This window comes from Mercenaria mercenaria, chromosome 13 (assembly GCF_021730395.1).
Source record: "Mercenaria mercenaria strain notata chromosome 13, MADL_Memer_1, whole genome shotgun sequence".
NCBI classification, from domain to species: Eukaryota; Metazoa; Mollusca; class Bivalvia; order Venerida; family Veneridae; genus Mercenaria; species Mercenaria mercenaria.
Window position 1 is genome coordinate 31992929 of NC_069373.1, and position 15946 is coordinate 32008874.

Here is a 15946-nt window from a genome sequence, read left to right on the forward strand (position 1 = left end):
CTAGATTGTTCTTTGTTCAGTACCTCCTTTCATATTGAGGATTTTACCCTTACCCTGCTAAATTTCTAAAATGAACTTGACCATCTTTCAATTTGGACAGTACCATTAATTGTTAAAACGGGTGCTTACCAAAAAGATACTGACTGAATAGCGAACAGTGTAGATCTTGATCAGACTGCACATATGTGCAGGCTGACCAAGATCTACACTGGTCGCAAAGGCAGAATCAGTCGTGTCCAGCATGATAAGGGTTAATGAAATTCAAATTTATGAACAATGATATGCAGAAAGTATCAGTTACACAAATGTCTGGTCTGCATTTTCCATTCATGTACAGGCATACAGCTTTGGAGAGATGTTTTCAGTGAAAGCATGAAAGGAAGGTAAAATGATACTAAAGTCTTGTGTTTTTAATTAAATGAAAACTCCTGAGCTGAAAAGCCAAATGGAAAGTGGCTAAATCTTTCAAAGTTGCCAGTTGATTTACCATACAAAGTTTAAAATGAGTCGCACCATGAGAAACCAACATAAAGTTAGACCAGCATAGATCCAGACCAGCATGCGCATGCGCGCAGTCTGGTCAGGGTCCATACTGTTCGCTTTCAAACCCTGTTGCAATTAGAGAACCCGTTAGCGAACAGTATGGATCCTGACCAGACTGCGCAGATGCGCAGGCTGGTCTGAATTCATGCTGGTCACAAATGCACTATGTTGGTTTTCTCATTAATGTTGACTGTTATTAATCAAGCTCAAGTTTGAAGAGCCAATTTAGGTAAAGTCAAAGCATTCTATATCATTTGTGTTTTGTAAAAAGTTATTTGGCATTAATAAATTGTATGGGTCTCCCTTTAGTAAAATAATGTACTTTTGTCAATATTCCCTGATTCAGACAGAATTACCTAGAAGTGTGGAATTTGACGAAGGAGCTTTTCAGTTTACAGTGATTTCTAAGACACAATAAAGTATAAAAAACAGCATCTACTCAGAAATACTAAAGTTTAAAAATTTTGTCATTGCATGAATATGATCATGAGCTATTGTAATAACCCATTTTTATATGCTGCATTTTACCTGTTCAAAATATTCAGCTTCTGTTTAGAATGTAGAATAGCTTCACCTTACAAATGGAAGTGTCTTATTTACTTTAAATTGACTGTGGTACGTTGTAAATACCAGACTAATTTTGTCACTTCTGTTAGTACACTGTAGATATTATTATAACATGGTTTTCTTCAAGTACATCTTTGAGTATATTGTTTTTGAAGTCATTAGCTCGACTATTCGAAGAATAAGTAGAGCTATCCTACTCACCACGGCGTCGGCGTCGGTGTCGGCGTTGGCGTCGGCGTCACACCTTGGGTTAAGTTTTTCGTACCAGTCCACATTTTGACAAAGTCTTTTGAGATAAAGCTTTGAAACTTTCAACATTTGTTTACCATCATCATGGCCAGTTATAGGCAAGAGCACATAACTCAATCAAGGATTTTGGCTGAATTTTGGCCCCTTTTGACTTAGAAATCATGGTTAAGTTTTTCGTACCAGTTCATATTTTGACAAAGTCTTTTGAGATAAAGCTTTGAAACTTTCAATATTTGTTTACCATCACCATTTCCAGTTATAGGCAAGAGCACATAACTCCATCAAGGATTTTGGCTGAATTATGGCCCTTTTTGACTTAGAAATCTGGGTTAATATTTCGTACCAGTTCATATTTTGACAGTCTTTTGAGATAAAGCTTTGAAACTTTCAACACCTGTTTACCATCACCATGTCCAGTTATAGGCAAGAGTACATAACTCCATCTAGGATTTTGGCTGAATTATGGCCCCTTTTGACTTAGAAATCATGGTTAAGTTTTTCGTACCAGTTCATATTTTGGCAAAGTCTTTTGAGATAAAGCTTTGAAACTTTCAATACTTGTTTACCATCACCATGTCCAGTTATAGGCAAGAGCACATAACTCCATCAAGGATTTAGGCTGAATTATGGCCCTTTTTGACTTAGAAATCTGGGTTAATATTTCGTACCAGTTCATATTTTGACAAAGTCTTTTGAGATAAAGCTTTGAAACTTTCAACACCTGTTTACCATCACCATGTCCAGTTATAGGCAAGAGTACATAACTCCATCAAGGATTTTGGCTGAATTATGGCCCCTTTTGACTTAGAAATCTTGGTTAAGTTTTTTGTACCAGTTCATATTTTTTGTAAAGTGTTTGACATATGGCTTTGAAACTTTTATCACTTGTTTAGTATAATAGTCTCTATCTGTAGGAAAGAGAACATAACTCTGTCACCTATTTTGGCTGAGTTATGGTCCTTTTTGGATTTTGAAATTGGTTCTGTTTTCATACAAGTCCATGTTTTGTCAGAACTATTTGACATATGGCTTTTAAACTTTGAACACTTGTTTATCATTATGATTTCCATCTGTAGGCAAGAGTACATAACTATTTTGACTGAATTATGGCCCTTTTTGGACTTTGAAATTGGCTCATATACTGCCATTTAGTGCAAGACTTATCGAAATCAAAGTAATACAGGAACATTGTTTGTCTAATCTATTTATTTCTTTTGTCTGAATATCCGTGGAAATATTTTGACGTCATTCTTCAGTCAATTCTTCGAATAGTCAAGCGCGCTGTCATCAGACAGCTCTTGTTTTAACATCCTTATTTCATGAAAATCAGTTACTCTGTAATAAGATTATTGTAAAATTTATATTTAAGGCATTTGCATGGGGGCCTGATGGGAGCAGTCTTAAAGAGGTTAACTTTGTTATATGCGGTGTATGAATGCTTGACATGTGCCTGTGTTTAAACACTTCACAACTCACTGCCTCATTAAATACATTTCGTCTAATATAAGTCCTGACCCACTGTGCAGAATTACAGTAAAGTACAGTAATCTCCGTAAATAAAAATGACTTCATAAGGTTTCAGTGATGCACAACATCAAAGTGTAGTGTATCATTATGGTTTTCCGTAAAAGTTTAATATGAACCACGCCATGAGAAAATCAACATAGTGCTTTTGCGACCAGCATGGATCCAGACCAGCCTGCGCATCTGCGCAGTCTAGTCAGAATCCATGCTGTTCACTAATGGATTCTCTAATTGCAATAGGCTTTGAAAGCGAACAGCGTGGATCTTGACCAGACTGCGCAGATGCTGGATCCATGCTGGTCACAAATGCATTATGTTGGTTTTCTCATGGGGTGGCTTATATGGCCCTTGTTCAACTTAGCATTCAGATAGTCAAGCAGGCTGTCTTATGGACAGTGCTTTCTTCACCTGCAAGTCTTTCATTACCACCTACAATTATGCACCTGACAGTAAGATTGAACTGCACTGCAGCATTTTATCATGCATAAGTCAATTTCATAAAAAGAGTTTTTGCACTCCACATACAGTATGAAAGCAGAATGTTCTATGTTGCATATTATGTAATCATATATTTGGATTCCTGTTCTTATGACTTTTAGCCATAACAAAGCACAAGAGCATAGCATTTTATGACATATAAAAATCCCAACTGCCTGTGGTGGGATTCAAACCTGGGTCACTTAGGTGCTACTTCAGTGCGCTATTAAACTACTGAACCAAAGAGTAGACTCCCAGACGCAGTTGTCAGAGATTGGCTTTAAAGGTACAGGCTATGTGTAAGCGACCGTAACACTTCCCCTCTTCAAAGAAGTCATCATTTATAATGATGTGTAAACCATTTTGGCATAAAAAGTGCCATTTTCACCACGAGATATTGTCCGTATCCCGGACGAATCCCATCTTACAACTTTTTGGACATAACAGAAATTATAGAGCATAGCATTTTATGATGAAAAATCCCTTCTGTCTGACTGTGGTGGGATTCGAACCTGGATCGCTTGGGTGCTAGTCCAATGCTCTAACCACAGAGCCAAAGAGTCAACTGCCTGAAGCAATCGTCAGAGGTTGGCTTTAAATGTGCAGGCAATGCATAAGTCACCATAACACTGTTAATTACTGTCCTAGCATGCTGAAACGTACACCACCACATTTATTTTTCATTCGGTTTAAAAGTGCAAAACACAAGGAAGCAGTGTTGGCTTTTCCATTAGGCGTTGGCATAGTATCGCTAGCACTGGTGTATATTGCTGCTAGAAAGGTTCAGTCTAAACTTAGCATCATTTTTTCATTTCCTGCATCCTTAACAGCGCTTGCTAATTGTAGATTTTATTATGATTTCATTTTTTTTTTTTTTTCACAAATCTGGCAAATTTTTGATATGGCAGTCAGAATTATTTCAGTCTTATATTTAAAAAGCATTTGATAGACCAAGAAAGTCAGTTTGTTACTTATATAAACACTTCAGATATATGCAGCAATATAAGACAATCCGGATAATTTTTTATACTACATTTTCAGTATTACAGTAGAATATCGAATGCTTCAGCATCAATGGATCAGGCACCTAGGCTTGCTGAAATGATTTTTTATCCCCAGCCTTTTTCCTCATAATTTTCTAGATACATGTATTTGAAGCGCTAGAAACCCATTTTCTCATCCGCTTGAGAACCTTGAGTGATTTGTGTTTTACTGTGTAAATAAAATATTCATTGTGTGTGTTTATGGCTCATTGAAACTGTTAATTGTAACCTAACCTATTGCACTATGCCCCGATGATAACATGATGTTTACAAATATGACTATAAACAGATTTAAATGAAGCATAGGGAATTTAACATTTTTGTAACTTCTCAAAATCTAAATAATAATAGTTTTCATACCAATTACAAATTAGCTCAGTAAAGGATGCTATTTATTTTCAGCAGATCTTTTCGATACTCAGAATTGAGCTGTGCCATGAGAAAACCAACATAGTGGGTTTGCGACCAGCATGGATCCAGATGTGCATCCACACAGTCTGGTCAGGATCCATGCTGTTCGCTTTCAAAGCCTATTGCAATGAGAGAAACCATCAGCGAACAGCATGGATCCTGACCAGACTGCGTGGATGCGCAGGCTGGACTGGATCCATGCTGGTCGCAAACCCACTATGTTGGTTTTCTCATGGCACGGCTCAGATATTCTTTTCTTTTTTGTTTCAAAAGTTCATATATCTGAAGTTGAGGAAGTTTTAGTATCATATCAAAGATGATATTATTTGAAAGCATCAAATAATGAACATAATATGATATTAATAAAGATATATAGACAAACACAAAAAATTCAAAGAAACAAGAGGACCACGATGGTCCTGAATCGCTCACCTCTTCCCACATGACCCAGTTTTGAGTATGACGTCGTTTTTTCTATTATTTGACATAGTGACCTAGTTTTTGAGCTCATGTGACCCAGTTTTGAACTTGACCTAGATATTATCAAGATAAAAATTCTGACCAATTTTCATGAAGATCCATTGAAAAATATGGTCTCTAGAGAGGTCACAAGGTTTTTCTATTATTGGACCTATTGACCTAGTTTTCGAAGATACGTGACCCTGTTTTGAACTTTATCTAGATATCATCAAGGTGAACATTCTCACAAATTTTCATGAAGATCTCCTGAAAAATATGGCCTTTAGAGAGGTCACAAGGTTTTTCTATTTTTATATCTACTGGCCTAGTTTTTGATCGCACGTGACCCAGTTTTGAAACTGACCTAGATATCATCAAGGTGAACATTCAGATCAATTTTCATGAAGATCCATTGAAAAATATGGCCTCTAGAGAGGTCAAAAGATTTTAATAGTTTTAGACCTACTGACCTAGTTTTTGACTGCAGTTGACCCAGTTTCAAACTTGACCAAGATATCATCAAGATGAACATTCAGATCAACTTTCATACAGATCCCATGAAAAGTATGGCCTCTAGAGAGGTCACAAGGTTTTTTTATTATTTGACCTACTGACCTAGTTTTTTAAGGCACGTGACCCAATTTCAAACTTGACCTAGATATCATCAAGGTGAACACTCTGACCAATTTTCATGAAGATCCATTCAAGGGTATGGCCTCTAGAGAGGTCACAAGGTTTTTCTGTTTCAAGACCTACTGACCTAGTTTTTGATCGCAGTTGACCCAGTTTCAAACTTGACCTATACATCATCAAGTTTAACATTCAGACCAACTTTCATACAGATCCCATGAAAAATATGGCCTCTAGAGAGGTCACAACGTTTTTTCATTATTTGACCTACTGACCTACTTTTTGAAGGCACGTGACCCACTTTCGAACCTGACCTACATATCATCAAGATGAACATTCTGACCAATTTTTATGGAGATCCATTCATAAGTATGGCCTCTAGAGAGGTCACAAGGTTTTTCTATTTTTAGACCTACTGACCTAGTTTTTGACCGCACATGACCCAGTTTCGAACTTGACCTAGATATCATCAAGATGAACAGTCAGACCAACTTTCATACAGATCCCTTGAAAAATATGGCCTTTAGAGAGGTCACAAAGTTTTTCTATTATTTGACCTACTGACCTAGTTTTTGATGGCACGTGACCCACTTTCGAACTTGACCTAGATATCATCAAGATGAACATTCTGACCAATTTTCATACAGGTCCCATGAAAAATATGGCCTCTAGAGAGGTCACAAGGTTTTTCTATTATTTGACCTACTGACCTAGTTTTTGATGGCACGTGACCCACTTTCAAACTTGACCTTAATATCAACAAGGTGAACATTCTGACCAATTTTCATGAAGATCTCATGAAATATATGGCCTCTAGAGAGGTCACAAGGTTTTTCTATTTTTAGATCTACTGACCTAGTTTTTGAAGGCACGTGACCCAGTTTCGAACTTGATCTAGATATCATCAAGGTGAACGTTCTGACCAATTTTCATGAAGATCTTGCGTAATATATGGCCTCTAGAGAGGTCACAAGGTTTTTCTATTTTTAGACCTATTGACCTAGTTTTTGATGGCATGTAACCCAGTTTGGAACTTGACCTAGATATCATCAAGATGAACATTCTGACCAATTTTCATGAAGATTTTGTGAAATATATGGCCTCTAGAGAGGTCACAAGGTTTTTTCTATTTTTAGACCTACTGACTTAGTTTTTGATGGCACGTGACCCACTTTCGAACTTGACCTAGATATCATCAAGATGAACATTCTGACCAACTTTCATAAAGATCCCACAAAAAATGTGACCTCTAGAGTGGTCACAAGCAAAAGTTTACGGACGGACGGACGGACTGACGCACGGACGGACAGACGACAGACGCTGCGTGATCACAAAAGCTCACCTTGTCACTATGTGACAGGTGAGCTATAAAAAGACACATGCGGGGGAAAAATAAAAAAAGAGATTAGGGAAAAAGAAAGGAAAAAATTCTCATGAGAATTCGAACTGGTAAAAAATGTTTTACTGATATCCTGCATTTTACCTCACTGAGCTATTTTACTGTATACATTTTGGACAATTAAAATGAAACAAAAGCTGATATTTACTTGTCAAGTATGGTTAGCAATATGAATTGTTATTTTATCAGTTATGAAATGGAAGTGTCCTCTAGTTTACACTGGAATCATGTTATCATTTGGAATTAGTAATCAGTTCTTAACTACCAACAGTAATGATGTCTTGTTTTGACGAAACAGCATGTTGAGATGTTTGATTTGATCAACATCTCTATAAATGAGCCGCGCCGTGAGAAAACCAGCATAGTGCGTTTGCGCCCAGCATGGATCCAGTGCGCATCCATGCAGTCTGGTTAGGATCCATGCTGTTCGCTCACTGTTTCTTCAATTGTAATAGGCTTTGAAAACAAACAGCATAGATCCTGACCAGACTGCGGGGATGCGCAGGCTGGTCTGGATTCATGCTGGTCGCAAACGCACTACCTTGGTTTTCTCATGGTGTAGCTCAAATTATAAGTTCATGATAGATGCTGTTAGGCAATTTTTTACAAGCTACTATCATTACATAAAAAAGGAAAAACTGAGATATATGTTATGTATGAATTTACGTTTACTTATAATCGTCATCAGTAGTCTGCAAGGGCAACTCCTCTGTTAGACTGTTAGTAATTGCAGTTGAAGGTGTAGTATACGATACAAAAGTCACTCCTGTTCCAGAAGGACTTTCATTATGCCCGCACTCTAAGCTTGTTAGAGTAAGTGAACATCTGCAGGTTACGGGGTTCAGAGTTTTATTTACCAAGCAAGATGTATGTTCTCTATGACAATTTGATATTAAAAGACATGGTGTCTGAAGTAATTTTGTCCTCTGCCTATAATCATTGGAGACAGTTGGCATTTCCTTAGTGAGAACAGGTTAGTCCTGGTACAGAAACCAGGAACACTGGTTAGGTTATCTGTTGTAACATATTGAAATATTGTTGAAAAATTTATGCTGAAAACCAAAACAAACAAAGAAAAACTTGCATTATATGGTGTGCGTAATTGTTAATTACAATGAAATGAGCCACACCATGAGGAATCCAACATAGTGTGTTTGCAACCAGTATGGATCTAGACCGGCCTGCGTATCCATGCAGTCTGGTCAGGATCTATGCTGTTCGCTAACAGTTTCTCTAATTCCAATGGGCTTTGAAATACAGCATGGATCCTGACCAGACTGCGCAGATGCGCAGGCTGGTCTGGATTCATGCTGGTCACAAACGCACTATGTTGGTTTTCTCATGGTGTGGCTCAGTTATTCTCCCTATTTTACCAGGTATTAAATGACACTACCATACCAATGTTGAATACAAAGATTATCTGTGGGGCTAGTAATTTACCAGTGCATACAGAAGAGGACCATATTGCACTGATGGAGAGAAAAATTACCTATGTAACTGATGTTGTGCCAAATAGAATGGTATGGACTTTAAGAATATTTCAATTTATTAAATGTTTTATCAGAAGAACCTATGAATCTGCTATAAAAAGGTAATAGATAAAATACAAGAACCTGTTGATTTTCTGTAAGGACTAGATTTACCACAAAAACTATAGATTAACTAAAAAACTATTAGTATATTGTTAAAAGCTTATTTTTAACCAAGAATGTTAGTATGTTACATATATAAACACTTACAATATAATACAGTAATATGTGACAGTCGTCAAAAGTTAAAGAGATGATTTCCTGTGGTCAGTAGTTACCTGTTATTGTTTAGAGGTCACAAGGTCAAGGTCACAGTGACCTCGAGACTGAAAATGATAAATGGTAACTTGAGAACCTTTTGGCACCTCTGCCCTCGGACTTCATAGAATGGTTGTCTTTGGTCAGTGTAAGACTCTTAAAGTTTTTTGGGTCAGTGGGTCAAAGGTCAAGGTCACTGTGCCCTAACGATTGAAAACAGTTTTTGCTCAGTAACTAAAGAATTCTTTGGCCAACAGTCCGCAAACTTTATAGAATGATTGCCAGTAGTTAGAAGATGGTCCTTTTTAAGTTGGGTTAGGGGACTGGTCAAGATTGTACTGATCTCAGACTGAAATTTGGACAGGCCATCTTTTGGGTCATACATTATTAACGAACAACTCTTGTTTAATAGTTTATAATTTAAGACATTTCTCAATCCACTGAATGAAATTCCAGGTTTACTTTGTAAGTATATCTATCACATTGCACATATAAGGTACAGTGAGGTGTCTTTTAAAGTATACATTCATTATTATTCAGGACTATTGTAAACTTTGCAAACAAGTCTTTTAACGTATATAGCTCACATTTAGTGTTAGCTCTAGTTATAACTGTATGTTTTTCTTAGGGTATTGTAAGTAAGTTGTTGGAACCATACGGAAGAATGAGTGATGACCCAGACCTTGCAAAACATCTTTCCACAGAATGGCAGCATTCAGTAAGTACTTGGTTATATAATGATAGACTCTGCTTGTATATAACATCTTTTCATAGAATATCTGCATTCATTCTTGCTTAAAAACTACTTTTTTTACTGGATTTGACCATGTATTAACAGGAGAAAAATTGTGTTTTAACATGCTGTAACAGGGCAGAATATTTATTATTGCATGGCTGTTCACACTTGTTCTCTGCCTCTGGCTTCTGCGAACGTTTATACACAAAAACTTTATAATCCATATATATCAAATACCTAGTACTACACTGACAGTAAACCCTGTTTAACATCTTATGTCCAGTGGCAATTCTCTAAATTTTTGCATTATATAATATATCTAAACTGTTCATGATGAATTGATAAAAATCATTACTTCAAGTATTTCATTTTTGTCTTTTTACACGATAGTCATGTATTTTTCATGTTGATTTTATGAACATCTGAATATTATTCATTATTATCAAGTTTTGTACTGTTTCACTGTATAATATATATTGTGTATTATGTTGACTGTATCTATGTTGTGTATATGTTGAGGCCCGCATGGAAGATCAGGAAACCGAATGCGTTAGCCTCGTTAAATAAAGACGTTACTTACTTACTTCCTTACTTTGTACGTAACATCTTTCCATGGAATATCAACATTCATTAAATACATTGTAATACACTGGCAGTAAACTCTGCTTGTTGGTAGCGTCTGTATATACATTGTAATACACTGCAGTAACCACCTCAATAGCCTAGTGGTAGAACGTCTGCTTCGAGTGCAGGAGGTCATTGGTTTGATCCCCGTGTCATACCAAAGACGTAAAAAATGGTACCAGTAGCTCCCTTGCTTGACGCTCAGCATTAAAAGCGAAACTTGCCTCTTCTCTCATACCGTCGTGGCGATGGATTCTATCAGAATGAGGTGTTGAAAGTGATTAATATTAATTGTAGAACTTTCTTCACAATCAACCTAAAACAAGCAAATTCTATGAATTGGTATCCCACGCTGAAAGGGTTTGTGGTGAAGAATGGCCAAAACAAGAGGACCATCATGGTCCTGAATCGCTCACCTGTCCCCACATGACCCAGTTTTGAGTATGACGTTGTTTTTAGCTCACATGTCACAGTGACAGTGTGAGCTTTTGTGATCGCGCAGCGTCCGTCGTCTGTCCTCCGTCCGTGCGTCCATGCGTAAACTTTTGCTTGTGACCTCTCTAGCTGTCACATTTTTCATGGGATCTTTATGAAAGTTGGTCAGAATGTTCATCTTGGTGATATCTAGGTCAAGTTCGAAACTGGGTCACGTGCGGTCAAAAACTAGGTCAGTAGGTCTAAAAATAGAAAAACCTTGTGACATCTCTAGAGGCCATATTTTTTAAAAGATCTTCATCAAAATTGGTAAGAATGTTCATCTTGATGATATCTAGGTTAAGTTCGAAACTGGGTCACGTGCCTTCAAAAACTAGGTCAGTAGGTCAAATAATAGAAAAACCTTGTGACCTCTCTAGAGGCCATATTTTTCATGGGATCTGTATGAAAGTTGGTCTGAATGTTCATCTTGATGATATCTAGGTCAAGTTCGAAACTGGGTCAGCTGAGATCAAAAACTAGGTCATTAGGTCTAAAAATAGAAAAACCTTGTGACCTCTCTAGAGGTCATACTTTTGAATGGATCTTCATGAAAATTGGTCAGAATATTCACCTTGATGATATCTAGGTCAAGTTTGAAACTGGGTCACATGCCATCAATAACTAGGTCAGTAGGTCAAATAATAAAAAAACCTTGTGACCTCTCTAGAAGCCATATTTTTCATTGGAACTATATGAAGGTTGGTCTGAATGTTCATCTTGATGATATCTAGGCCAAGTTCGAAACTGGGTCAACTGTGGTTAAAAACTATGTCAGTAGGTCTAAAAATATAAAAACCTTGTGACCTCTCTAGAGGCCATATTTTTCACAAGGTCTTCATGAAAATTGGTCAGAATGTTCACGTTGATGATATCTAGTTCAAGTTTGAAACTGGGTCATGTGCCATCAAAAACTAGGTCAGTAGGTCAAATAATAGAAAAACCTTGTGACCTCTCTAGAGGCCATATTTTTCATGGGATCTGTATGAAATTTAGTCTGAATGTTCATCTTGATGATATTTAGAATAATTTTGAAACTGGGTCAGCTGCGATCAAAAACTAGGTCATTAGGTCTAAAAATAGAAAAAGCTTGTGAACTCTCTAGAGGCCATACTTTTGAATGGATCTTCATGAAAATTGGTCAGAATGTTCATCTTGATGATATCTAGGTCAAGTTTGAAACTGGGTCACGTGCCATCAATAACTAGGTCAGTAGGTCAAATAATGAATAAGCCTTGTGACCTCTCTAGAGGCCATATTTTTCATGGGATCTGTATGAAAGTTGGTCTGAATGTTCATCTTGATGATTTCTAGGTCAGGTTCAAAACTGGGTCACATGAGCTCAAAAACTAGGTCACTATGTCAAATAATAGAAAAAAAATGACGTCATACTCAGTTCAAAACTGGGTCATGTTGGGACAGGTGAGCGATTCAGGACCATCATGGTCCTCTTGTTTCTATTATTTGACATAGTGACCTAGTTTTTGAGCTCATTTGACCCAGTTTTGAACTTGACCTAAATATCATCAAGATAAAAATTCTGACCAATTTTCATGAAGATCCATTGAAAATATGGCCTCTAGAGAGGTCACAAGGTTTTTCTGTTATTTGACCTAATGACCTAGTTTTTTAAGGCACTTGACCCAGGTTTGAACTTGACCTAGATATCATCAAGATGAACATTCTCACCAATTTTCATGAAGATCCCATGAAAAATATGGCCTCTAGAGAGGTCACAAGGTTTTTCTGTTTTTAGACCTACTGACCTAGTTTTTAACCACACATGACCCAGTTTCAAACTTGACCTAGATATCATCAAGGTGAACATTCTCACCAATTTTCATGAAAATCTCTTGAAAAGTATGGCCTCTAGAGAGGTCACAAGGTTTTTCTATTTTTAGACCTACTGACCTAGTTTCTGACAGCATATGACCCAGTTTCAAACTTGACCTAGATATCATCAAGGTGAACATTCTGGCCAATTTTCATGAAGATCCATTGACAAATATGGCCTCTAGAGAGGTCAAAATGTTTTTCTATTTTTAGACCTACTGACGTAGTTTTTAACCACAGTTGACGTCAAAAGGTTTTTCTGTTATTTGACCTAATGACCTATTTTTTGACCGCATGTGACCCAGTTTCAATCTTGATCTAGATATCATCAAGATGAACATTCTGACCAATTTTCATGAAGATCCATTGAAAAATATGGCCTCTAGAGAGGTCACAATGTTTTTCAAGCAAAAGTTTACGGACGCCGCCCGATCACAAAAGCTGACCTTGTCACTTTGTGGCTGATGAGCTAAAAATATATGCGGCAAAAAGTTAAGGATGTTATTAAGAAGCAAATAATTTCATTAGTCAAAATCAATTTAACAGAAAATGAATGTTTTTTTTTTTGTGGGGGGCAGTGGGGGTGGCCGGGTGAGGTTACAAAACTTTACGTTTTGATTGAAAATTAAAAAAAAAAATGTGGTGGGGGGATGCATGATCGGGGTGGTGGGCATGACTGGGTGGAGAAGTAGGGGAACAGTACAACTTTGCATGTTGATAAATATTCATGGAAGATTTGAAAACAAAACTAAACAAGAGGTCCTGAATCCCTCACCTCTTCCCACATGACCCAGTTTTGAGTATGACGTTGTTTTTTCTATTATTTGACATAGTGACATAGTTTTTGAGCTCATGTGATCCAGTTTTGAACTTGACCTAGATATTATCAAGATAAAAATTCTGACCAATTTTCATGAAGATCCATTGAAAAATATGGCCCCTAGAGAGGTAACAAGGTTTTTCTATTATTTGACATATTGACCTAGTTTTCGAAGGTACGTGACCCTGTTTTAAACTTTACCTAGATATTATCAAGGTAAACAGTCTCACTAATTTTCATGAAGATCTCCTGAAAAATATGGCCTCTAGAGAGGTCACAAGGTTTTTCTGTTTTTAGCTCACCTGTCACAAAGTGACAAGGTGAGCTTTTGTGATCGTGCGGTGTCCGTCGTCCGTCCGTCTGTGCGTCCGTCCGTAAACTTTTGCTTGTGACCACTCTAGAGGTCACATTTTTCATGGGATCTTTATGAAAGTTGGTCAGAATGTTCATCTTGATGATATCTAGGTCAAGTTCGAAACTGGGTCACGTGCGGTCAAAAACTAGGTCAGTAGGTCTAAAAATAGAAAAACCTTGTGACCTCTCTAGAGGCCATATATTTCACAAGATCTTTATGAAAATTGGTCAGAATGTTCACCTTGATGATATCTAGGTCAAGTTCGAAACTGGGTCACGTTCCATCAAAAACTAGGTCAGTAGGTCTAAAAATAGAAAAACCTTGTGACCTCTCTAGAGGCCATATATTTCACAAGATCTTCATGAAAATTGGTCAGAATGTTCACCTTGATAATATCTAGGTCAAGTTCGAAACTGGGTCACGTGCCATCAAAAACTAGGTCAGTAGGTCAAATAATAGAAAAACCTTGTGACCTCTCTAAAGGCCATATTTTTCATGGGATCTGTATGAAAGTTGGTCTGAATGTTCATCTTGATGATATCTAGGTCAAGTTCGAAACTGGGTCACGTTCCATCAAAAACTAGGTCAGTAGGGCTAAAAATAGAAAAACCTTGTGACCTCTCTAGAGGCCATATATTTCATGAGATCTTCATGAAAATTGGTCAGAATGTTCATCTTGATGATATCTAGGTCAAGTTTGAAAGTGGGTCACGTGCCATCAAAAACTAGGTCAGTAGGTCAAATAATAGAAAAACCTTGTGACCTCTCTAGAGGCCATATTTTTCATGGGATCTGTATGAAAGTTGGTCAGAATGTTCATCTTGATGATATCTAGGTCAAGTTTGAAAGTGGGTCACGTGCCATCAAAAACTAGGTCAGTAGGTCAAATAATAGAAAAACCTTGTGACCTCTCTAAAGGCCATATTTTTCATGGGATCTGTATGAAAATTGGTCTGAATGTTCATCTTGATGATATCTAGGTCAAGTTCGAAACAGGGTCATGTGCGGTCAAAAACTAGGTCAGTAGGTCTAAAAATAGAAAAACCTTGTGACCTCTCTAGAGGCCATACTTGTGAATGGATCTCCATAAAAATTGGTCAGAATGTTCACCTTGATGATATCTAGGTCAAGTTTGAAACTGGGTCATGTGCCTTAAAAAACTAGGTCAGTAGGTCAAATAATAAAAAAACCTTGTGACCTCTCTTGAGGCCATACTTTTCATGGGATCTGTATGAAAGTTGGTCTGAATGTTCATCTTGTTGATATCTAGGTCAAGTTTGAAACTGGGTCAGCTGCTATCATAAACTAGGTCAGTAGATCTAAAATTATTAAAATCTTTTCACCTCTCTAGAGGCCATATTTTTCAATGGATCTTCATGAAAATTGATCTGAATATTCACCTGATGATATCTAGGTCAGTTTCGAAACTGGGTCACATGCGGTCAAAAACTAGGCCAGTAGGTATAAAAATAGAAAAACCTTGTGACCTCTCTAGAGGCCATATTTTTCATGAGATCTTCATGAAAATTAGTGAGAATGTTCACCTTGATGATATCTATGTAAAGTTTAAAACAGGGTCACGTACCTTCGAAAACTAGGTCAATAGGTCAAAAAATAGAAAAACCTTGTGACCTCTCTAGAGACCATATTTTTCAATGGATCTTCATGAAAATTGGTCAGAATTTTTATCTTGATAATATCTAGGTCAAGTTCAAAACTGGGTCACATGAGCTCAAAAACTAGGTCACTATGTCAAATAATAGAAAAAACGACGTCATACTCAAAACTGGGTCATGTGGGAAGAGGTGAGCGATTCAGGACCATCATGGTCCTCTTGTTATACCTACTGGCCTAGTTTTTGACCGCATGTGACCCAGTTTCGAAACTGACCTAGATATCATCAAGGTGAACATTCAGATCAATTTTCATGAAGATCCATTGAAAAATATGGCCTTTAGAGAGGTCAAAATATTTTAATAATTTTAGACCTACTGACCTAGTTTTTGACCGCAGAT

General features: G+C 37.1%; 1 protein-coding gene across 2 annotated transcripts in view; it reads left to right on the forward strand.

Annotated features, from left to right (window-relative positions):
* The window catches only part of LOC123528996 (leucine dehydrogenase-like), a 35764-nt gene that overhangs the window by 12158 nt on the left and 7660 nt on the right, over positions 1 to 15946 (forward strand). The window contains exons 8-10 of one of the 2 annotated variants that reach the window (XM_045309140.2): positions 2729 to 2767; positions 8679 to 8822; positions 9718 to 9807. In XM_045309140.2, coding sequence (XP_045165075.2) covers positions 2729 to 2767; positions 8679 to 8822; positions 9718 to 9807 — 273 coding nt within the window. The remainder of the gene's footprint in view (positions 1 to 2728; positions 2768 to 8678; positions 8823 to 9717; positions 9808 to 15946) is intronic. The other variant, XM_045309142.2, reaches the window with a different exon arrangement.